Source organism: Vombatus ursinus, unplaced genomic scaffold, assembly GCF_900497805.2.
Source record: "Vombatus ursinus unplaced genomic scaffold, bare-nosed wombat genome assembly UNPS02014779.1, whole genome shotgun sequence".
Lineage (NCBI taxonomy): Eukaryota > Metazoa > Chordata > Mammalia > Diprotodontia > Vombatidae > Vombatus > Vombatus ursinus.
Genome location: NW_020954557.1, coordinates 12,390,364 through 12,415,354, shown reverse-complemented (window position 1 = coordinate 12,415,354; position 24,991 = coordinate 12,390,364). Strand labels below are relative to the sequence as shown.

At 35.5% G+C, this 24,991-nt stretch overlaps 1 protein-coding gene across 2 annotated transcripts in view; it reads left to right on the top strand.

Annotated features, from left to right (window-relative positions):
- Positions 1-24,991, top strand: part of PLCL1 (phospholipase C like 1 (inactive)) — a 419,773-nt gene that overhangs the window by 306,997 nt on the left and 87,785 nt on the right. For both annotated transcript variants that reach the window (XM_027865656.1, XM_027865657.1), the window contains exon 2: positions 22,403-24,874. In XM_027865656.1, the coding sequence (XP_027721457.1) occupies positions 22,403-24,874 (2,472 nt within the window). The remainder of the gene's footprint in view (positions 1-22,402; positions 24,875-24,991) is intronic.

Genomic DNA, 24,991 nt, shown 5'->3' with positions numbered 1-24,991 from the left:
TCACAGTTTAGCTCCAACTTATTTATTCAGCCTTATTATATATATTCTTAATCCTATACTCTTTGGTAGAGCCAAACTGGGCTATCTCCTACCTGTAAACCTTTGAGCAATTTGTCTGCTAAGCTTGAAATCTATTGCCTCCTCATCTCTACCTCTCTAGCTCAGCTCATGTACCAGTCCTTCAGGAAATTTATTGTAAACCCCAGTTGCTAGTGCCGTCCTCCCTCCAAAATCACTCTGTATGTACTTTATGTTGACTGTTCTATATATTATTTCTACATATTATCTACACATATGTCTATACACATATTAACATATTTTGATAATTGTATTTCAATATAATATCAGTGATTCAATACATTAATAAATTCAATAGGATGTCCATTCATCTGCCTCCCATAATCTGGACAACATATATTTTTATTGAAATATTAGTTTCCTGTGTCTCCCCAACTGAAAAGTTATATGATATTGCTGAGTTTGATGGAATAAGTATGACATCTATAAACAGAAGCATACAAAGGAGCTTCCCTCCTTTGGGAAAGCCAATTCAGTGAAACAAATATTTATTAATTTTCTACTATGTGCAAGGCACTATTCTTGGAGCTTGGAGTGTAAAGATGAAAAATGACAGTATCTACACCCAAGGAACTTGGCTGAGAATACACTATAGACCTTCTTGGGGAGATCCATGACTGTTCAGAAATATCCACTTTCTGAAGTCCAGACAATCAACAAAACAGTAAATCAAGTCCTGCTTTGTGACCTTTGATGATTCCCAAAATTTAAATGCTCAAACTGAAAATTTAACAATGCAGTCAGAGCTGGCTCCAGTACACCCCTGAATGGACCCCTTTGGCAGTCTCTTTCAACCTATGGGCCCCATCTCAACATAATGTTGTTTACGCATAAAATAAAACATATAGGATAACTACCTCAGAGCACTTAGCAGTCAGTACCTTTAATACAAGAATTTTAGGTCCTTAACAAATGTTTGTTGAACTGAACTGATTTGATTCAAAAGTATACTCCTTAGCTTCTTTTGAAATTGTGGTCAGTGGAAAGAAGTTAAACAATGAAGATTATGAAATTCTCAACATGGTGAACTGTGTTATTGACAGGGTGGAAGGGATTTCGTTAGCTTAAATAACCAAAAAGTAAACAAATTTATCCATTTTAATTAATTAATTAATTAAGTTATTTATTTGTCAGACTAAAATTATTGCTATGTCAGAAAATAAGATGACCAAAAGATATTTGAAGTGTATACTTTTGAAATCATGTGGCCAGGAATCTCCAAATTTTCAGGTAAAAATGGGATTGTTTTGCCACATGACATTAGTAGGACATTGACTTAAGAACAATGAATGTTTCAGTGGTATCATTTAACTAAAACAAAACCAAAATGTCTGTATAAGAATATGCACTTTAGATAGTTTTTTCATCAATGTATATTTATTTTAAAAACTCTAATTTTGAATTAGCTATTTCAGTTATATAAGCTAACTTTAAGAAAATCCCTTTCCCCTATCCTTTTTAATCATCTCTAAAGATATAAGCCCATGGTTTGAGGACTAATGCAAAGCCTCAATTATTTATAATAGTATCACCTCATTGAATATCACTTTTTACTTTTCAAAGTACTTTCATATCTATTATCTGAATGCATCTTTACAACAATCATGTGACTTAAGGGTGGTAATATCATCTCCCCTTCACAGACAATTCAGGCATAGAGATTAATTGACTCCCAACCTTGTGACTTTTATTTGGATTGATTTCATCCCTCTAAATAATTTAAATAAGTAGGTTAGGATGGATTTGGGGAAGGTGGGTACCTTTGAAACTGCATAATGGTATCTTTAAAGTTTAGCATCTTAAATTAAAATTATGAATTTGTAAAACTTTAAAACATTACAGCAAATAACTTAAAAATGAAACAGAAACAGCAACAAATAATTGATTAAAAAGTCTGTACATAGCAAGTGATAGTTTCATATACAATCCTCTTTTTTGTTCTTCACTGTATGCTAAAATGTTCCTGTTTGTTGATGATTGCTAAATTCATAATAAGAGAAAATTTAAAAATGCAAACAATTGATTTGTAACTACTTTGCTTGTTGAGGCTCTATTGGATTTTCCCAGGAATAAAATTCCATCGTGAAGGAGGATCTCAGTTGTCAAGTCCTATTCTATAGGATTTATTCTTTGTTTATTGTAGATGGACAGATACTGATGACCAGCTAATCGAATACAGTGTAATAAGGATTAAAGTGCTAGGTGATTCTAAGACATGCCAGAGCTCATCTGGGAAAATCTTTAATTGGATGCAGCTTGAAGTCAAATCAGCAGTTTGACTCATAGGCTTCAATTACTTAGCTACTGAATTCTTAAAGAGAATAATACTTTACCGCTATCATTTACAAAAACAAAACAAGACAAAACAAAACAAAACTGTACATAATACCTTGCTAGGCATTGTGCCTTGATTACTGCATACTCCAAGTTAAAAAATTAGTTCAGATGTTCAATTAAATTCAACAAACACTTATTAAATGCCTATAACACATCAGTTACTACATTAAATATTGGAGATACACAGAAAAAAAATTAAGAAGTCCCTCCTCAGGGTGCTTACTGAGATAAATTTTAGGAATTGGATATTGAGGAAAGGTTAAGTATTGTGACTTAAAAGTCAATCTACTACAAATTTTATATTTTTAGAAATTGCTTTTTTGCATATAGCAAGGGTCTTATAAAAAAGCTAATACATTTGTGATTCAGTCCAGGTAGATCAGCTTCCATCACCTTGAGAGAAAGGAGGAACGTGGAAATAGAGACATGATGGAAGAGAGACCAGAATGACTGAAGAATATTCATGAGTGTAAAACCCAACTGGAATTTTACAAATCCCTGTTAACCCATTCAGGACATATAGCCCTTCATATCTTTGTGTTGTTTGATGAGTGGGGTAATATTGTATGAATAGTGTCAACTTTCTGGGAATAATTCTATGTATGGTTTTAGTTCTCTGTACCAGACAAGACAGGAAACCCAGCAGGTAGCAGTAAACTAGACCAACTTTATAAGTCTTCTTATATCTTATCCTTCTTGTGCATGTATATGTCACTTGTATGTTATTCAGTAAGCCCCTAAATCAGCTTAATGTGGAGGTAATTGGGTGATTGTTCTTTGGAAGCTTAAACATAATAACTTTAAAATTGACTACACTTCTTAAAGCAAATGCCCAGGAAAGGTTGACTCATCCCTGACTTAGGATCATAGATTGAGAACTAGAAGAAACTTTGGAGGTCATTAATTCCAAACTCATGTTCTTAAAGTGACTGAGATAGGTCAAGTGACTTTTCCAGGGCTATTAAGCTGTTGAGTATCTGAGGGAGGATTCTGAGATCTTCCTGATTCTAAGCCCAGCAGTCTATCTACTGTACCACCGAGCTGCCCCCAAACCCAGTAACTGAGGATAGAGAAGATTGTAGCTAAATAGAATGGAATCTGAGGAAATTAACAAGAGAAAATTTGGGATAAGGAATCAAATCATTATTATTTGAGAGAACAGAAATGCTTTCTCTTAGCTTATTTTTATAGCATTTTGCCATTATATGAACTTGTGTTCTTATAGAAGATAGAAGAACGACTATTCTTTACCACTGGAAGGAATGGTGGGTGACATTTTTAATGAAGTGGGAAAAATATTTTTTATTTAATGTTTGACTGGAGAAAAATTAAAATTAATTCTGTTGCACCCAAATCTCTCATAAGTTTTTTTCTCTTATGAGGCCCTCTTATTTATTTTATTTTATTTTTTTTTAGCACATACAGTATTGTTGCAAGTACAATAGAGTTTATTATATCCCCAAGAAACACCCTGAACAAAAGTAAGTTTCTTAGGTGTCCATTTGGATTCCAGTAGAGGTGTATGTAAGCTGGTATCTTGCTCTCATCTGCATCAAATGTAGTAGAGAAGTAACAAAATCCAAGCAATTGATTTGATTTTTCATTATTCTCCCATCAATGAAAATTTTTTTGTTCCAAAGTGTGGCTGATCATTTCTGTAATTTCAATCTATTAGTTTAACAGTAGTCGATTTGTCTCTTCCTAGAAATGTCGCCTGTTCTGAAACTGCTTTAGTAATAGCCTATGATAATGATTGCTAGAGCTGAAGCAATCTTGAAGCATTACTGGCATGTCCTCTTCAATTTTAAATAAGCTTTATTTAAATTTTAATGGCAGTGAATATGTTTAAATTCCAAAGTGACTGAAAATCATGTAAATACTATATTAATATTTCATCCTTGGGGGAAAATGTCACCATTCAGGAAAAAAAAACCCAAAGTCAAAATAAAGGAGAAAAAATTCTAAGGATAGTTTAATGAACTTACTTCAAGTGAAACATGCAAGTTAAAAAAATATTCTTTTTTAGTTCTTTCTTGCAAGAATGCTCAGGATATGGAATTCATGTAATGATGTGGGCACGTCCCTGTTGACATTTTAATTTTCAGCTAAAGCATTTTAATTATGTGCACAATATTATTTAGAGAGAATAATAAAATTGTGCATTATGGAAGTTGGATACCTAGTTCTGTATCATATTTCTGATGAATGACTTCATTAACACCCACCATTATAGATTTCAGTTATGGGAAGTTTATGAAAGTAATTGGGGCATTACATTAATTCTCTGAAAATGCAAGTTAAAGAGATTTTTTCTTTGCATCGCTGGTAATGAGTGGCTATTTTATTTTCTACCATGGACATTTTTAAAGGTGGAGGGGGAGTGTACTGATAATTTTTGTTAAAGAACAAAACTCTCCAATTACCCTTCATAATAATTGTAAAGGTCTCAACCTTGTCTATGCGCCTGCATTTTCTGAGGAATGGCTTTCTTAAGGAGGAAGAGAATAGTATCTCAATATTGTGATCTACTTATTCCTGGGCACCTCTGTTGAGAAAGCTGTCCAAGGTGCCAATTAATTTTAATTGTGGTGTTTTTTATGTGTGAGATAGACGTTTGTCTTGCTGAAACTGGATTGATACCAGCAGACCATTCCTCAGAGGCTGGTTAATGGATGCTAATGACCTCTAGCCTTGTCCTCATCACCCTGTTGATGGTGATATCACTTAGTCTCTGCAGTGTAGCTTGTGTTTTTACTGGGTCTTATAATAAATCACATCATGTATAACATGTAATGACTGGGACACTTGAAGGAAATCACATGCTACGGTAGAATAACAATACATATGCACTTCGCTTCCCCACACAAAGTAATTGCATGATGGAGTAGAAACAATAGCAAATTAGACCCCAAAGAAAAGGGTTTGAATCCTTGATTTGTCACTTACTCGTTGTGTAACCTGCAGCAAATGCCTTAACCTTTTTAAACCTCAGTTTCCTTATCTATAAAAATGAGATGATAATACTTGGGGTGCTCTACTTCAGAGTGTTGTTATAAGGATCAAATACATGAACAAAATGATTGTTATAACTATGAAATGCTATATAAATGTGATGATACGAAGGTAGGTCGGGAATTTTCAAGGACTCTCCCTTAAGCCAGCTATTTATAGTTTTAAGTACACACGTTAATCTTGAGGAGAAGCCCAATGAGTTGAGAGGAGGAGCCTAATGGAGAGGAGGAGCATTAAACATGACATGGTTTGATATACTGAACATGTGCTATAAGGACTGTGGTTATAAATAGAATCTATGTGACTTGTAATGGCAAAGAAAGAACAAACTGGGCTCCAAGTCAGGAGATCTTGGCTTCTAGTTTTAGCTTTGACACTAATTATCTCTGTCACCTGGGGCAAATCACTGCATCTCTTGAAGTTTCAATTTTCTTATTTCCAAAATGAGACAGTTGAACTATAACTCAGCGGTTCTTAACCTGCAATCTGCGAACAGATTTTAATTAGTCCATGAACTCTAATGGGAAAAAAATACATCTTTGTTTTTTGCTAACCTTTGATTTCTTTTGTAATATTATGTTTTTAAACTTTATATGTTTTGTATTTAAATTTTTTTCTGGGAAATAATTTAAAAATTTCTTCTGAAAAAGAATTATTCTGAAAAGGGGTCCATAGGTTTTACCAGACTATCAAAAGAGTCCGTGACCCAAAAAAGGTTAAGAACCCTAAGATTAAATGATCTCTAAGGTACCTTCCACTCCTACCATTTTATGAATCTAGGATTCCCTCCACGAATTCCATCTGTCTCTTGGTCAGTGGAGCTTTACCTATCTCAATGTGTGAACTACAGAGATGAAGGGAAGGGGAGAGCGTAAGCAGAGAAGTGATGTACATAAACGAAGGGTTTGGACTAGGTCTCTAATGTCCCTTTTAGCTTTTATTTTTTTCTTATTCTACTTCACTACTTCTCACATAAAGCATATTTGAGGATTTTTTACCATAAGTAGCTAATAATAGTCATTTAACAAGGTAGTGGAAAATGTTGGCTTGACAAAAACCTGATGAGTCGAAGTATTTTATCCCTCTTTTATAAACAGGGAAATTGAGGTTCAAAAGTTAAGTAACTTATGTGAAGTCACAAAAATAAGAAATGTGGCAGAAACCAGGTCAAACTTGATGCAAACTTCTTCCTTTTTCTGTAATAAACGAGAAAGCATAGGGTATCTTTTCTATTATAACAGATGATTAAGGATAGATAAAAGACAATGTTTTATTATTTCTATTAGTCATAATATCTCACACAGAAAACAGCTTTGGGATGTACAGTAGAGGAACATATAACATGCTTTCCCATCTCTGATTCTATTATACCAGTTATAGCCGGGTCCTGATTAATGCGAATAATGAATCCCCTGAAGTGGTCACATGTATTTGGGTTCATATTATTTGATATTATAATTATGTAAAATATAGCAATTGGTTCCATCCCAATGGAAATATGCAGTGTGATTCAAATAATGTGACTACTTCAGAGGATTTATTATTCACACTAATCAGTATTTAGTTATATCTCAAGGCATATTTCCAAGTTGTCTACATTTTCAAAAATTCCTTATCATTAAAAAAAGTAACACTTTTAAGGTCATTGGATCATCAACGTGGAGAGTAGAAGGATGTTACAAAATAAAAATGTGGTAAGGTATCAAGCTGCCTGAGGATGAGGGATTTTGTTGTATATATCTTTATGTAGATGGTAGGGCCTAAGCCATTCTGCATGTTTTTTAATAAATGAAAGAATGTTTTTAATAGAAATGAGTGTTGAACTTTATCAAAAGCTTTTTGTGCATCTGTTGATATAATCATATGATTTTTAATAATAGAAGGGGAAAGTGATGAATATTGGAGAGGATATGGAAAAATTGGGACACTAATTCATTGTTGGTGGAATTGTGAACTGATCCAACCATTTTGGAGAGCAATCTGGAATTATATCCAAAGAGTCATTAAACTGCCTATATACCCTTTGACCCAGCAATACCACTATTTGGTCTATTTCCAAAGATAATTAGAGAAAAAGGAAAATAATCTATATGTTCTAAAATGTTTATTGTGGTGGCAAAGAACTAGACATTGTCCATCAATTGGGGAATGGCTGAGGCTGAAAAAGTTGTGGCATATGATTATGATGGAATACTACTGTGCTATAAGAAATGATTAGCTCAATGATTTTAGAAAAACATGAAAAGACTTGCATGAGATAATGAGGAGCAAAATGAACAGAACCAAGAGAACATTGCATATAGTAACAGCAGTATTGTTTTAAGAACAACTTTGAGCGGATAAGTTATTTTGTCTATTATGAATACCCAAATTAACTATAAAGATCATATGAAGAATGACACTATCTGCATCCAGAGAAAGAACTGATAAATAGAAATGTGTATAGAATAATTACATATTTATATTTATACACACACACACACACACCTATTTATGTCTAATGGTAGCCATCTCTAGGGTGGTAGGAGGGAAGAAAGAAAAAAAAAGAAATTTAAATGATAGTTTGGTTGACATTTGAAAGGAATAGCAAGTTGTTCATAGCAGATTGCAGTTTCATGTACAATCATCTTTTTTATTGTACTATGTCATGGAAATGTTTGTTTTATTCCATAAATTAAAAATAAAATAAAAAAAATGAGAGAATGAGACATTGTTATAGACACACTGGATAGCCTCCTAAATGCTGTATATCTTAGTGCTCCAGTACATTGATCATCATTGGTGTGTGTGTGAGTGTGTGTGTGTGTGTTTGTCCCCTTTATTGATATAGATTACAACTCCTCTACTACCTGGTAATCTATCTTTGGAGGTGCTGAAACAAAAAAAAATAATCACGATAGGGCTAACCTGAGAATGAGCCTCTATGACCTTAGCCATACTAGTTCTTAGATGATAGATGTGAAGCTAATCACTGACCCATACTTGAATCTTTTCCAGCTTGGTAAGGCCTCCAAAATTTGTACCTCTTTGTCATAGCCTTCAAGAATGTAATGTAACCTTCATGGCACAATAAGGTATTAGAAGACTGCCTTATGAGTATACAACATACTTGTAGTTGGATTAGATGGAGGTTGAAAGAATTGGCTTATATTGTGGAAATTTAGCCTTCTGAGAATGCTGTCTTTGTACAGGTTAATATGCGCCTTTAGGATGTTATTAGAAGTTATTTTTACTGAATCTCAAATGGTGACAAAATAATGGCAGAATAATTTACTATAGTAGAATACCCTGGACCTTTTCTAAAAGCCTAAACAAGGAGTCTCATAGGTGACACAGTGTTTTGACCATTTCTTTCAAATGCTTTAAGAATGAAACTTCTCTCATGGATGGGTCCAAGATCTCTGTTACTCCAAATTCCATTTCTGAGTAGACAGTGTCAGAGTGAAGCCCTAATGTGTAAATTGTTTTTGTATTATGGCATTTTTTGTTAAAATGATGATGTTTGATAGTTCTTTAATTTTGTTTTCATTAAGACTTACCTTTGTGAGCTTTGATCATAGCATATTTTTTGCTGCCTCCTTTGCTTTTCTGCATCTCTCTAAGGCCAGCTATTAAAGACACATGTTCAGATATAAAATTTTTTTATGCCTTGCCTATTGTAGGTTAAATTTAAAAATATACATATGCGTGTATGAAATATCTACATATATACATTTCAATTCTCTATCCACTTTACTAGGTTGTTCTGTTTCTTTTCCTCAGATAAATCATTTGCCTGCAAAAGAGTTCTTGAAATCATACAAACATATTGCTTTAAATAAATTTTATTCATTTAAATAATTTCAAGAATCTTTTAAAAACACCAGCACCCATGAAGAACAAAAAAGAAGTGTAAATGACACATAAAAGATACCTGTTTTGGGCAGTTTTAGTATTGTGGTTAATGATTTTCTAAGTCTAAAAAGAGCTATTTTAATAGTGCATAGTTAATGAATGGGAAAAGTTCTTTTGGGCAAAACATAAATTGACAAAAATAGGCAAAGGCAGAACTCACGATCATTTTTAAAATTTATACAGTGTTCTTTTTTAATGAGTTTTGAACTAGCAGACAATTAAAAGGAGGTGCAGTACAATAGATGTTTCATATATTTAGCAAAACAAATCAATAACATTAAGCGTACTACTTGGTAACAGGAAAAGTTTTCTAGAAGCTATCCCCAGATTTCCTTTTGGAATATCTATTACTTTTGTTTTTAAGACAATCAGATTGTCTTTAAAGGATGATGTGAAAAAATTTAGTCACTAGGGAGCTGTTTTCTAATTGTAATCTTTTTGGCCATCTTAATTGTCTTAATTGTCTGGAAAGAGATGGTTTTGAATATAATCTTTATTTAATAGATCATCTTTTTTCCTGCCTTCTGTGAATTGGCTTCCTGGGCCCCACAGGTCACAATAGCGTCCCTTTGCCACCACATTGGACATCCAGGGAAGACCTTTCTTATCAATGCAGTGTCCAACCATGGGGACTAATGATGTTGCATGTTACCCACTTCTTGAGACAGACGTTGAGGTGATGGACTCAATATATATAATAAAATATATATTTTTGGACCTGGCCAGTGTGAGAATTTGCTTTATTTGAAATACATATTAGTTATGAGGATATTGTTTTTATTTGTTTTTTAGTTGAATGGATGAGGGAAGATGTCAGGGATAGAAAATAAATGCTTGTTAATTGAAAAAATAATTTAAAAACATCTAATCACCTGCTTCCCTTAAGATATCTCTCTCTAACCACCAATAATCTGCCTGGACTCTTTCTTCACATACTCCCACCCTGCTGTACTTTCCCCATCCCAGTGATTTGGAACCCTTGTATATTATAAAAACCCTATTTCCCATCCCCAACTGCCTATTCCCTTACTCTTTTCCCCCTTGACCCTAACCCTTAAATGTCCCACTCCAGATCTACTTACCTTTGCCACCATGCTCTCCAGAATGACAGCTCCACTCGCTTTCATCTTAAACCTTTTCCTTTCCTATTCCTCCCATCTTTTGGCTTTCACTGACAATTGGCTCCTTCCTCATGATGAGGAATCAGTGTCTACCCTTTTCAATACTGGAAGCTGGAAATACTCCTTGTTTCCCAGTGCCTCTCCAGATTTTCCTACTGCTGCCATCATTCAGGAAACTTTCTTTTTTGAGGTTCATTCAATCCAAATTTGTCAACAAATCAAGATTCTGGTAGATGTTGTCTACTGACTCCAGGACATTCTCTTTCCTTCCTCAGTGAGCTCAGACACTGGATCACAGTTTTTCTCTCCTTCCCAACTCCTTCCCTCATACTACAGAATTCAACATCAATATCTATATTGATATCTACAGATACACCCTCAAACACCTTAATTTCCCAGTTCCTCAATTTGCTCATTTCTCATGATTTTTTTCTCTACTGCATCCGAGTTCCACACAGAGCTCTTGATCATGCCATCACCCAAAAGTGTTCCATCTCCATATTCATGAACTCTAAAACTGCTTCATCTGATCCTGTCTCTATGTTGACCCCTTGTAAACCAATTCAACTCTACGTTTCTGTCTAAACTTGAGTCCCTTGCCTCCTTATTTTATTGCTGAGCATTACTTGCCAAGTCCCACTCCTGGATTTCCCCCATCATCCCACCTTAGCTTCTATTTATGTGCTGCTGAATAGAGTTGCTGGAGAAAATTATGAAATCATGCTGACTGGGTCTACTACACACTTGTTACATAATCTCAACTTTAGCAAAGCAAGTATTTTGTACCTCCCTTATCAATTTGCTATCTTCATTTTAGTAGTTCTTCCAAACCTCTTCAACCCTCCTGAAATATACCATGGCACCACTTCTACTATTTCAGCTGACTACTTTGCCTCATACTTTACTGAAAATAAATTAGGCCATTTTTCTAAGAGCTCCTTCTTCTCCTCTCCTTACCATTTAACATTGCTCAGATTTATTTGCCCACCATCTCCTCCTTTGGAGCAACTAGGTGGTATCTAGTTAGATAGAGATAGAGCACCGAGCCTGGAATTAGGAAGACCTGAATTAAAATCTGGCCTTAGACACTTACTAGCTGTGTGACACTGGGCAAGTCATTAACCCTGTTTGCCTTAGTTTCCTCATTTATAAAATGAGCTGGAGAAGAAAATAGCAAACCACTCCAGTATCTTTGCCAAGAAGATCCCAAATGAGGTCATGAAAAGTCAGAAATGACTGAAATGACTGAACAACAACAAAACTCCTTATTCACTCATCTAACATGAAGTAGTTCTTCTCCTTGTTAATTCAAACCTGTTGACTCTTATTTCTGTGCAGATGATTGTTTTATTTATCCTGCCTCAAACTCTTTCCTGATTTCTAGTCTCACATTACCTCTTGAACCTCTCATTCTGGATATCCTGTAGTCATCTCAAACTCAACATGTCTAAACCAGAAATTATCTTTTCTCCCAAACCCTCCTCTCTTCCTAACTTTCCCATTATTATTAAGGGCATCACTATCCTCCTAGTAACTAGAGTTTAAAACTTTGATGTCATCCTTGATTCCTCATTGTACTTACCCCACATATCCAGTCTTTTTTTCAACCAGTTTATCATTCTTCTTCTTTCCACTCTACTCCATGAATCCATCTGGGGTTTTCTTGGCAAAGATACTGGAGTGGTTTGCCATTTCCTTCTCCAGCTTATTTTATAGATGAGGAATGGAGCAGAAAAGGGTTAAGTGACTTGACCAGGGTCATACAGCTAATGTCTGAGGCCAGATTTGAACTCAGGAAGGTGAGTCTTCCTGATTCTAAACCCAATGCTATCCATTTCACCACCTAACTGCCCTCAAGAAATTACTTACTTGGTAGAAAATAAAATTGTTATTCATAGATGAAAATAAAACTGTATACTACAAACATACTTAGGATAGCCTTAAGGAATACTTGCAGTTCATAGTCCCTTAGGTCATGTTCTGGCTATCTCCTAGTAGCTGAAAACATCCTTCAGGACCACTGGGAGTTGATTGCCACCTATTTGGGACCTTGCATTATCCCATCCAGTGAAAAGTCATCCAAAAAATACAAAGTGGAACCAATGAGATAGTGTCAAAATTTAGACTCCCCAATTTTTCAAACACCAGAGGCAGGGAGCCTACCTCTCATCTTCCATTAATGATTAGTTGTAGGAGGTGACTATAAATTGTTTTGATTTTTTTCATTGGAAAATTGCCTGTTCATATCCTTTGACCATTTATCATTTGGGGAATGACTCATATTCTTGTAGATTTGACAATGATCTTTATATATTTGAGATTTACATATTTAAGATTAATTGGGGAATGGCTGAACAAGTTGTAGTACATGATTGTGATGGAATTCTACTGTGCTATAAGAAATGATAAGCTCAATGATCTTAAAAAAAAATGGAAAGACTTGCATGAAATAAGGAAGAGTGAAATGAACAGAACCAAGAGAACATTGTATACGGTAACAGCGATATTGTTTTAAGAACAACTTTGGTAAGTCATTTTGACTATCATAAATATCCAAATTAACTATAAAGGACATATGAAGACAGACACTATCTGCATCCAGAGAAAGAACTGATGAATAGAACTATGCAAAGGATAATTTTACACATTTACCTATTTATGTTTAATGGTAGCCATCTCTAGGGCTGAGGGGAGGAGAAAAAAGAAAAAAGAAATTTACATAATAACCTTGTTATATATCTAAAAGGAATAGCAAATTGTACATAATAGATTTGCAGTCTCATGTGTAATAATCTTTTTATTATACTATGTTATGGAAATGCTGGTTTTATTTCATAAACTAAAAATAAAAAAAATGTGAAAAAAAGACAATAAAAAATTGCAGGAGGTGGGTTAGATCTAGGGGAATAGAATTCTCACTGAGTTGCTACCAATAATGTATGCATCTTTACAGCCAGAGTTTTCTTTGGAGTATACAGTGATGGACAATCATAGGGTTTGGCGTATTCAGTTAAAGAATTTTTAGTTCATCTGATTTCATACTGTTCAAAGGACTTAGATGTGAGGTTGCAGTATATCCCAAAAGAAATAGATTTATTAATTTGACTTACATTAACACTCTGAATTTTCCTCCCATTTTCACTTAATGAAGCATCTTTGATGGAGATGGAAAGCTCTTTTCTGTCATAGTATTGGTTGCTCATTGCTGGTACCCCGCTTCTAACAGTGGATGAGAGTGACTTCATCTTTTAGAAAAGAATGAGAAATCATTGGCCCCTGTTAGCAACATCTGGAAAAACTGCCTTCTAACTGTAGAAATCAGAACATGCAGCCTGCTCAGGGTCATCTTGAACTTTTGTTTTTTATGGGAAGTGACTGGACATCTTATCTCAGAAAGTTTTAACAGAAGAAAGTAGGCACATTTGGCCAGAGTTTTTTGATGTTTCCGAGATCGTCCAAGCCTACAACTATAAAAACCTTCTTGAAGAATAGTAACTTCAGGATGTAATGAACTTCAAAAATGTGAAGATCTGCCTGGGATCTCTTTCATGCTTGTATTTTTAGAGATTTTTTTTCTGTCTCACATATGGAGACTATATAAACCAGAGAACTTGGTTTATTTATTTTATCATTAAAAACTTGTTTAGACATGGTGTCTTCTTGTGAGGTGATGATATTGAAAATTAAACAGGGGAGCTTTGGGAAATAGAAGTGATTGAGATCAGGGTCTGACTAATTCCTTGGACTAATTTCTTAGTACCGGAGTCCAGGCTCTGTTTCAAGGGGTGGAGCCAGAATGATAGGGAAAGGAAGCAGAGCATTACAATAGGCTAGTCATCTATTCAATGGAGGTCTTTGGCCTCAGCTGCCCAGTAACAACCTGTAACCCTGTGTGAATAGCTCTGACAATTGAGGCTGCAGCTCTTTCCTGCTGATTGTAGGCTGCTGGCAGAGAGAAGCTAGGCCTGGAATAAACTAAAAATACTTTTTTATTTTCTGACAATTACTTTAAAATAATTTCTGGTCTTTGCCTTCTTTCTGGAGATTTTACAACAGTCCAGATGAGGAAGAAGCTGGCAAAAATACACATGAATAAATATTAAGCCAAGTTTCTGGTTAAAAAAAAAAGGTCCAGGAGTATTTGTCTTACCAGGAGTCAGAAAAGGCTACAACGGAGTTAGCCCAAGAACAATGTTAGCCTTTCTTTCAACTCCACAGCAGAGTTTCACTAACTCCTTTTTTTGGCTGTGTTCTTCCTCCCAGCTGGCCTTCTCCACCCTGCTGATAATTACCAGATGAGGGTGTGTGGCTCTCTTTAAATCATCCCCACTGAATCTGAAGCTGGGACAGAGGTCCCCTATAGACAGTTGGGAAGGACAGTCTGTGCTCGAGGCACCCCTTGATTCCTAGTTAGCCTCACATTGCAGTGTCCCTCCCTTCTCCAATCCATATTACATGGTCATTGAAAATGACCAGAATAAAATGCCTCTGAATGCTGGATTCCTTTTGCAACAGCACAGAAACATCACACTGCCAGAGACATTTTTGATTATTTTGGCTATAAATCATTTTGGCACTTGTCATAGGGAAGCAAGTTTATTATTGGTTCACATGTGTGCTTTTGATCATTTTTAAACTGAGTAGGTGGCTTGTAAGGCTTGAGGACTTTGTCACTTATGAGAGGCAAGATGAAGAATTGTGCCTTTTGTGATTTGTTCAAGGCATAAAATATCTTTGGTTTGTTTTCATAACTTTTTTTTTTTTTTGCATATGGCCTAGACATGATTGCTCTGGTAGTGGGAACTCCCAAAGAGAAAACTCCTTCTACAAACGCAGACCTTGTTGTTCAGTTGTTTTTTCAGTCATGTCCAACTCTTTGTGACCTCATTTGGAGTTTTCTTGGCAAAGATACTGGAATGGTTTGCCATTTCCTTCTCCAGCTCATTTTGCAAATGAGGAAACTAAGGCAAAGAGGGTTAAGTGACCTACCCAGGGTCATACAGCTAGTAAGTAATTTGAACTCAGGCCATTTTTGAACTCCGGAGAGGACTTTTTCTCACTCCAGGCCCAGGACTCTATCCCCTGAATCACCTAGCTGCCCCATTGCAGACCTACCTGAAAGGCAATTTAGAGTCATAGAGAGCAGCCTGGGAGCATGGAAAGTGATCTGCTTTTGCAATTGGTAGTCTAAGAAAGTTGCTTGAGGGCATTGAGAGTCTAAGTGACTTGCAGCTAGTTTTTATTAGAAAATGAAGTATAACCCAGGTCTTCCTAACTCCAAGGCAGGCCTTCTATCTAGTCTACCAGGCTGCCTTTCTTTATAACTTTGTAGCTGCTGATTTCATTTGAAGGACAAAGCAACCAATGAAAAGGTACTTTAAAATAAGCACAACTGTATGCTATATGCTGGAGTGCAGGATATTTGCACCTGGGTCTACCTGAAGAAAAGGAGGGAGCACTGTGTAGATACTAGTTCTGGGGAAAGATATCTACAGAGAATCTTGGAACATGTCTGGAGGGGGAAGTGATTAACTAAAAAGTTATTTTACTATTGGCCATTTGGAAACTGATCTACCACCATTTTGCAGCCACATAAGAATCTGAGTGTCAGTTAGATCTGAAGGAGGTTTTAGACGTGGTGTGTTGGAGCAGCCATATTGGTTCTGAAAATGCTGAATATCCCCTAATCCATTATTACATTTGCTGTGATTTTCTAGGGGGTTAGAGTAGCTTGATAAGGTGCACAAAGGGCATATCTTCTGTTTGTACTCTTTGGGAAGAGTAGATTTTATTTGTTCAGGGTTTTAGAAGTGGGTCAGAATGAAGAATGGAATAATCCAGTAGAAAGCCCAGTGAAGAAATGAAGATCGTTGGGTTCATCTGTTTGATACATATATGATTTATTGTGCCAAGGCTTTTCCTCTTGTTGTTGTTATTGTTGTTCAGTCATTTTCAGTTTTATCTAACTCTTCTTGACCCTTTATTGGGGTTTTCTTTTAAAAAATACTAGAGTTGTTTGCCATTTACTTCTCTGGCTCATTTTATAGATGGGGAAACTGAGTCAAACAGAATTAAGTGACTCACCCTAATTGTGACAGCAAGTAAGTGTCTGAGGCCATATTTGAACTCAGGACTTCCTGACTCCAGGTCTGTCACTCTATCTACTGTGCTACCTCGCTGCCCAAACATTTAATTTAGGAAACGCTTAATGTTTTGGCCCAGTCTCAACTTCTTTTCCTCTTGACTTTGTAGTAATAACAATAACTCAGGAATGAAGTGGTCAGTGAGGAAAGTTAACACATTAATACAGAATGATATAATAGTGTTTATAAAAGTGATAAATTAAAAAAAGGAATAATTTCACTTTCAAGAATTATTTTAAAATGGTCTGTTGAAGCTCTGCTAGTAATTATGCTAACAAAATTTTCTTTTATAAAAATAATGTTTAATTTGAAAGCTTTCATTAGAGTGAGACAGTAGTTAGAGGGTTTTAGAGGCTGAGTCATATTCTAATTTGACATCACAATTTGTAGTTACCCACTTTATATTATGTGGAAGATTAATTCTATTGAAGCAATGTCATTAGTTGCTTACATTAATGGCAGGAAAATATACACAAACATTTGAAACTCCTACCGATGACTTTGAAAAGCCTTGTAGATTTATTGTTGTTTTGTAACTAAGGGGAGTAGAAATTGACCATAGAAGGCTAATTAAAAAATAACAGTTCTCTGGTAAGTCCAAAGGTTTATTATTAAATGCCAAAAATGCTAAGAAAAATTCAGTAATCTAAAATGGGTAATTTATGTCTATGTCACCCAAAGATCTGATATGTGTTTGATTTAATGAATCATTTCACCAGAATCTTGTAATGGAAGTAAATTTTGCTTCATTTTCATGGATGTGGTTTTAGTCGATTGAATAATAAATCATTCTGTCTGTTAGATGCGGGCTTGTAAGGGTCTTTCAGACACTACTGCAACTAAATTAGGCCAGACAGATGGGAAGCATTGCCATTTTTAAATACTTCTACAGGGGGAGATCATGCAGCCTCCTTTGATTATGCCTTCATTGTTGTAAAAACTATGACATTATGTTAAAATGACAACCAAAACGAATATCAAAGATCTGATGTAAAACCATAGAAGACAAAGATTACATGGCCTCATTGGCCTCATCCAAAAATCATGTTGTGACTGAATCGTGCCCCCTCGTAGCTGGGTATGTATGAGGGCATTCTACTTTTCCCCTAAGAATAGTTTGTATATGTAAGATTCAATACATATACTCAACACTAGGATTATAAAAATGTGAGTAGGTGCTTTTGAATTCTTCCTTAAGTAGGACATTTGAGCTGCTGAAGTCATAAATTAATACTAGGGAAGTTAGTGGAGCTGGTAACGAGTCAGAGATACACTTCATTTAAGGAATTTATAAGTTTTACAAAATAGCAAGGATCTTTGAGTTAAATCTTTTTTACCCAATGACTTCTATTGTAAATGTAGAGATGTATTTCCATGGAAATAACTTGGCACTATGACAAAATAATATTTAAGAATGTTGTGTTTCAAATGTTGATAAGTAAAATTTGAAAATTCCCTATATAAAGATAAAATAATTTGCCTGGTTTAAAAAAATCAATACTAATAATCAAAATAATTCACAAAGCACAGATGATGTATATACAATGAAAATAGTAAGTCTGAAGCCATGTGGCTAGATCTATGGGAAACAGACATAAACCAAAATTGTCTGGTCCTTTAAAATCATTCTGTAGTTATCTTATTTTCATAAAGTAAATATTCCTCTTTAAATCCTTTTCTAAAGGGGGTCATATTAAAATTATGGAATCATAGATTGGAAAAAAATCATGAAGTCATCTAGTCAAGAGATTGTAGTCCTCTTTCTTTGAGTGAAAAACATAATTCTTATCCCAGGAGATATTCATGAAGAAAAGAGACAATTATTGATACTGAGTGATTTTAAACATTATTCATAAGCTACTCTAATTTGATATAGGTGCTTAATAAATACCTATTGAGCTGAATATTATTTGCAAAATTGATGACTATGTCCTTTATTCCTTTGTTCAGATCATCAATAAAGATAATTGTAAGGCAGAATTGTGTATTAGCAAACTCTCTGGATAGGAAGGCAGGAGACCTGAACCTTAGCTGTGCCCCTGATTTATTGGCATTGTTTGGCAAGTCACTTCATCTTTTGGGACCTTAGTTAATTATCTCTATTTTGAGAGGGTTAAACTAAATAATCTTTAAGTTCTCTTTTAGTTCTGAAACACTATCATTCTGTGTTTTTATAGTTGAGAACCTTTTGGGAAATCATTCCCAAATACTGAATTCCAGTAGGTTGACATCAAATCATTGAAGAATACGATTTGGATTGCCTTTAACATAATTGTTCACTTATTTTGTAAATAATGCCACATTGGAATCAAAAGGAATTGAAAGCCTTTCTGGAAATTCAAAGAGGCCAGGCAGATTTAGTTATATTCTAAAGCTCACAAGTCTATGTTCTGTCAATCACAAGAAGGAATTCAATTGGTAAGGTATGATTTGCTTGTCACAAAGCCGTGTTGATTGATGCTTAAATTCTGTTTTTCCACATGATTTCAAAGTGATTGATAATTTGTTCTAGGCATATAGTTACATGCTCATTGAATAGCACTAGTTATGGCTGAGTGATTATTGGTGTAGTTCTTTTGTTTATTTTGTGATAAAGAGGCAAATTTATATAATGTTTGTTTTTTTTTTCAGTTTACCAAGCAGTTTCCTGAAAACTACTTTGTAAGATATGTAGCACAAATAATATTTATTTCCCCCATTTAGAGATGAGGAAACTGAGACTCAGGATTGAAATGATTTGCCTAGGGTCATACACCTAGTATGTAATTGAGCTTGGACTCAAACCTAAGTCTTCTGTCTCCTGGCACATCCTTTACTGTGCAATGAATGCTGCCTCCTATAAATTTATTTATACCATTTGGCTTCACACTTTGGGGTAGCAGATCCTCCTAATAGATCATTAATATAATTTATTACTTTCATCAGTACATATTTGCATAAATTGTGTTTTCTTTGTACTCTACTCAAAGGACTTGGACCTTATTTCTGGGTTTCTGTGAGCTGGTCATAGGCCTGGACCAAGAACACCAAGGCTAAGCCAATAATCAACATAGAGAACAGACAGCAAGGTGGCATAGTGGATGGAGTGAAAGGCTTGGAGTCAGAAAGACTCGTCTTCCTGAGTTTAAATCTGTCCTCAGACATTTTCTAGCTGTGTGACTGGGCAAGTCACTTAACCCTATTTTCCTCACTTCCTCATCTGTAAAATAAGCTAGAGAAGGAAATGGTAAATCATTCTAATATCTCTGCCAAGAAAACCCCCAATGGGGTCACAAAGGGTAGGATACAACTGAAAATTGACTGAACAACACAACATTCGATATGAAGCAGAGACATCAAGTAGAAAGCAAAACATAGCAAATCCCAATCAAATTTTCAAAAGAAAATCACATTTCTTGAATTTGTCTCCTTTTCTGTATTCATATTACTATCATCCTGGTTAAATCTCTTACCCCATCCCACTTGGACTATTGTGATAGACTCCTAATTGGTTTCCCTCTTTCCAGTCTCTCCCCCGTTCAACCCATCCTCTGCAAACCACCAAATAAGTTTTCCCAAAGCACTGCTCATGCCTCTCTCCTGTTCAGAGCTCTTCAGTGGCTTCTATTTCCTATTAGATCCATTCATTTTCTGTCATTGGTAGCACCTTCTCTGAATAATTACTTGTTTTGCTCTATAATCCTGTGATGTAGTTTTTTCCTAGTCATACATCACTGGGGTTGCAATTAGAACATAGATGTTCTTGTTTCTTTTCTAACATCTGTCTGTTAGGATAATTGAATGTTGAATCTGAAACATTCTATGTACTTTACTTAAACACTGGAGAATATTGTGGAAAAAGATGGGTTTGTGTGCCAGGAAATAGCTTGGGATCATTGAAAATACCATATACCCTGACTCACTTTGAATGACCCCTACATCTCCAAACCGACTCACCTTTTGACTCAGTGCATATTGTTTTATTTGAGACTTGCCTCTTGGCCTCCCAACATTCTCCAGTAGATCTCATGTCAAATGCACAAGCAATTTCCATAGTGCTTACTGTATGAGATTTGATGCTTAACTGGGTTTGGCCTCTGGCTTACAAGTTGCCAGACCTAGGAGACCCTACCAAGCCTACAATCTCATGGGAATTCCAGATGAATCTCCAATAGTCAGAATCTGTGAGAGAAGTTTTCCTCTGAGAGATAAGCTCAGAGATGATAGATTTTTTTTCCCTTCTAAGTCAAATCCCCTAAAAACAGCAAGGGGTACTGTAGACCACTTCCCTCCCCATATGGGACTCTCCCTCAACTTTAACCTCTTGTTTCAATATTGTTTTTTATATTTAGCTTCCTGGGTCTTTCATTTTTTGTAACTACAGTTTTGTATAGAGAATAAGGAACATTGATTTTCATTTTGGAGCCATGGGTAAGGTAAAGTCAAGAGGTAATTAACCCTTTGATCCTTTTCAGAGGCTATATTTTGGCTATTCATGTACCTAGAGACACATAAATTAAATGGACTTTCTTTCCTGGATTTTAAAAAAATCAGGAGACTATCTGTTTAATAGGCTAGGAGGTTCTTTATTAATGCATATACATAATATGCCAACACAATAAGTATTCATGGCCATCCTCTGTGTCTAGAACACATTCCATCCTCACCTCTGTCTCATTGTATTCCTCTGTTTCTTCAACACTTAGCTTGAGAATCATCTTCTATTTAATTTCTTCTGTATCTGAATCCTTTTGGTAGTCTGGTGGAGCCTTGGACCCCACAGAAAAATACTTCAAATGCATAAAATAAAATACATAGGATTGCAAATTTTATCTATTTTATTGATATATCTATCAAAAGATCTTCTTTTTTAGATTTTCAAACCTCTATTACTCTCAGATTGCTTTATATTTTTGTATTTATTGTATTTTTGTTCATTCTGCTTGTCCTTATGTATTTTTGTCTTCCCCATTAAACTAGAAGTTCCTTGGAAGTGTTTTTCGTTCTTATATTTGTAGCCTCAGCACTTAGCACAGTGTCTGTCACATATTTGGTACATAATAAATTATTAATTGATTGACTGATTCCTGTGAGATCTTTTAGAGCAGAAAGTGTCAAAAGTTAAGTTATATTAGACTGACCCCTAACACTAGACGATGCTATCTATATATCTGTTCTTTTATAAGTTATGGCTATGAATACATTATACACAAAATACATTATACACAAAAAACAGCCGGTTTTCATGGGAGTTGTTTAGCATCACAATTCTGACACTGAAAATTCATAGTTCTGTATTTGAAAGATAGGTAGGATGATTATAATTAGAGTCTTCAAAGTAATTTAATAAAAGGATAATTTTTTTCAGAGACCTATAATATAAGAAAGTCATACTGTATATACAACGCTGTGAAAAGAAAATTGATATACATTAAAATTTCATAAATTTCAACTAATTTTGGGAAAAAATTATCCTAAATTAGTGAAATATTTTACTTAAACTGCATTTAAGAATAGAAATAATTTTGTTTTCAGTGATATGATATATTGAACTACAGTATCAAAGAATTACCAAGTTAAAGTTCCTGAGATTTAATACTGAGTAATTTGTAATTAGGATATCACTTTATTTGAATTACATGAGGCTTGATGGTGTTTGAAAAAAATATGTTGGTTTATAACCTTTACTTTCCTTCATCTTCTTTATATCATTACTTTTCTTCCTCCTTTTCCCATATTGTGAAAGTGAACCTTGGGCAGTTCTGAATGAATTAGGTTTTCCTGAATTTGTCAGTTTTGCAAAAGACATTTATTCATAATTTTCCAATTATCTTACAGGATCCTTCAAACCAAAAATGTGGAAGAAAGAAAACCGTGTCATTCAGCAGTATGCCATCGGAAAAGAAAATCAGCAGTGCAAGTGATTGTATCAGTTTCATGCAGGCTGGCTGTGAGTTAAAGAAAGTGCGTCCCAATTCCCGGATATACAATCGTTTCTTTACCCTGGACACAGATCTTCAAGCTCTTCGCTGGGAGCCCTCTAAGAAGGACCTTGAAAAAGCAAAGCTTGATATTTCTGCTATAAAAGAGATCAGGCTTGGGAAGAACACGGAAACATTTAGGAACAATGGACTTGCCGACCAGATTTCTGAAGACTGTGCCCTGTCTATTCTCCATGGGGAGAATTATGAGTCTTTGGACCTAGTTGCCAATTCAGCTGATGTAGCAAATATTTGGGTTTCTGGTTTACGGTACTTGGTTTCTCGAAGTAAGCAACCCCTTGACTTAATAGAAGGCAGCCAGAATACTCCTAGGTTCATGTGGCTAAAAACAGTATTTGAAGCAGCAGATGTTGATGGCAATGGGATTATGTTAGAAGACACATCCGTAGAGTTAATTAAACAGCTCAACCCAACCTTGAAGGAATCTAAGATCAGGTTAAAGTTTAAAGAAATCCAGAAGAGCAAAGAGAAACTAACTACCCGAGTAACAAAAGAGGAATTTTGTGAAGCTTTTAGTGAACTTTGTACCAGACCGGAAGTTTATTTCTTACTTGTACAGATATCCAAAAACAAAGAATACTTAGATGCCAATGACCTCATGCTGTTTTTAGAAGCTGAACAAGGAGTTGCTCATATAACTGAAGAGATGTGTTTAGACATTATTCGAAGGTATGAGCTTTCTGAAGAAGGGAGGCTCAAAGGTTTTCTTGCAATTGATGGATTTACCCAGTACTTATTGTCACCAGAATGTGATGTTTTTGATCCTGAGCAAAGAAAGGTGGCTCAAGACATGACCCAGCCATTATCACACTATTATATCAATGCCTCTCATAACACTTATCTAATAGAAGACCAGTTCAGGGGACCGGCTGATATTAATGGCTATGTTAGAGCTTTAAAAATGAGCTGTAGGAGCATAGAACTTGATGTAAGTGATGGGCCAGACAATGAGCCGATCCTTTGTAATCGTAACAACATGACAACACCCCTTTCCTTCCGTAGTGTCATAGAGGTAATAAACAAATTTGCCTTTGTGGCTTCTGAATACCCACTTATCCTTTGCTTAGGCACTCATTGTTCAGTACCACAGCAGAAAGTCATGGCCCAACACATGAAAAAAATCTTCGGCAATAAGCTATACACTGAAGCACCTTTGCCATCTGAAACCTACCTCCCATCCCCTGAGAAACTGAAAAGAAAGATAATTGTGAAAGGAAAGAAGTTGCCTCCTGACCAGGATATGTTGGAAGGGGAAGTAACAGATGAAGATGAGGAAGCTGAAATGTCTCAAAGGATGTCAGAGGACTATAATGATGAACAGAAGTTGATATGCCTCTGCAGAGAACTATCAGATTTGGTATCTATATGTAAATCTGTCCAATATAGGGATTTTGAAATATCTATGAAGAACCAAAGTTATTGGGAAATCTGCTCATTTAGTGAGACAGAAGCCAGCAGACTTGCCAACGACTATCCAGAGGACTTTGTAAATTATAACAAGAGGTTCTTATCAAGGATATACCCAAGTGCTATGAGGATAGACTCCAGTAATTTGAACCCCCAAGACTTCTGGAATTGTGGCTGTCAGATTGTGGCAATGAATTTCCAGACTCCTGGTCCAATGATGGATTTACATACAGGCTGGTTTCTCCAGAATGGGGGCTGTGGATATATCCTCCGACCTTCCATCATGCGGGATGAAGTCTCTTACTTTAGTGCCAATACAAAGGGTATCGTTCCAGGGGTCTCTCCTCAAGTCCTACATATCAAAATTATCAGTGGTCAGAACTTTCCAAAACCCAAGGGAGCTTGTGCCAAAGGGGATGTCATAGACCCCTATGTCTGTATTGAAATACATGGTATTCCTGCAGACTGTTCAGAACAAAGAACTAAAACTGTTCAGCAAAACAGTGATAATCCTATTTTTGATGAAACTTTTGAGTTTCAGATAAACCTGCCTGAGCTTGCCATGATACGTTTTGTGGTCTTGGATGATGACTACATTGGTGATGAGTTTATAGGACAGTATACGATACCGTTGGAGTGCCTGCAACCTGGCTATCGACACATCCCTTTACGCTCTTTTGTGGGAGATATCATGGAACATGTGACACTCTTCGTTCACGTAGCAATAACCAACCAAAGTGGAGGAGGAAAGGCCCCAAAGCGCAGCCTTTCAGTGAGAATAGGGAAGAAGGTTAGGGAATACACCATGCTCAGGAATGTTGGTCTGAAAACCATAGATGACATCTTTAAAATAGCTGTTCATCCCTTGAGAGAAGCCACAGATGTGAGAGAAAATATGCAGGTAACGTGACACTTATGACATTTGTGTTTTTAATTGAATTCTTTCTTTTCTTTCTTTCTTTCCTTCCTTCTTTCTTTCTTTCTTTCTTTCTTTCTTTCTTTCTTTCTTTCTTTCTTT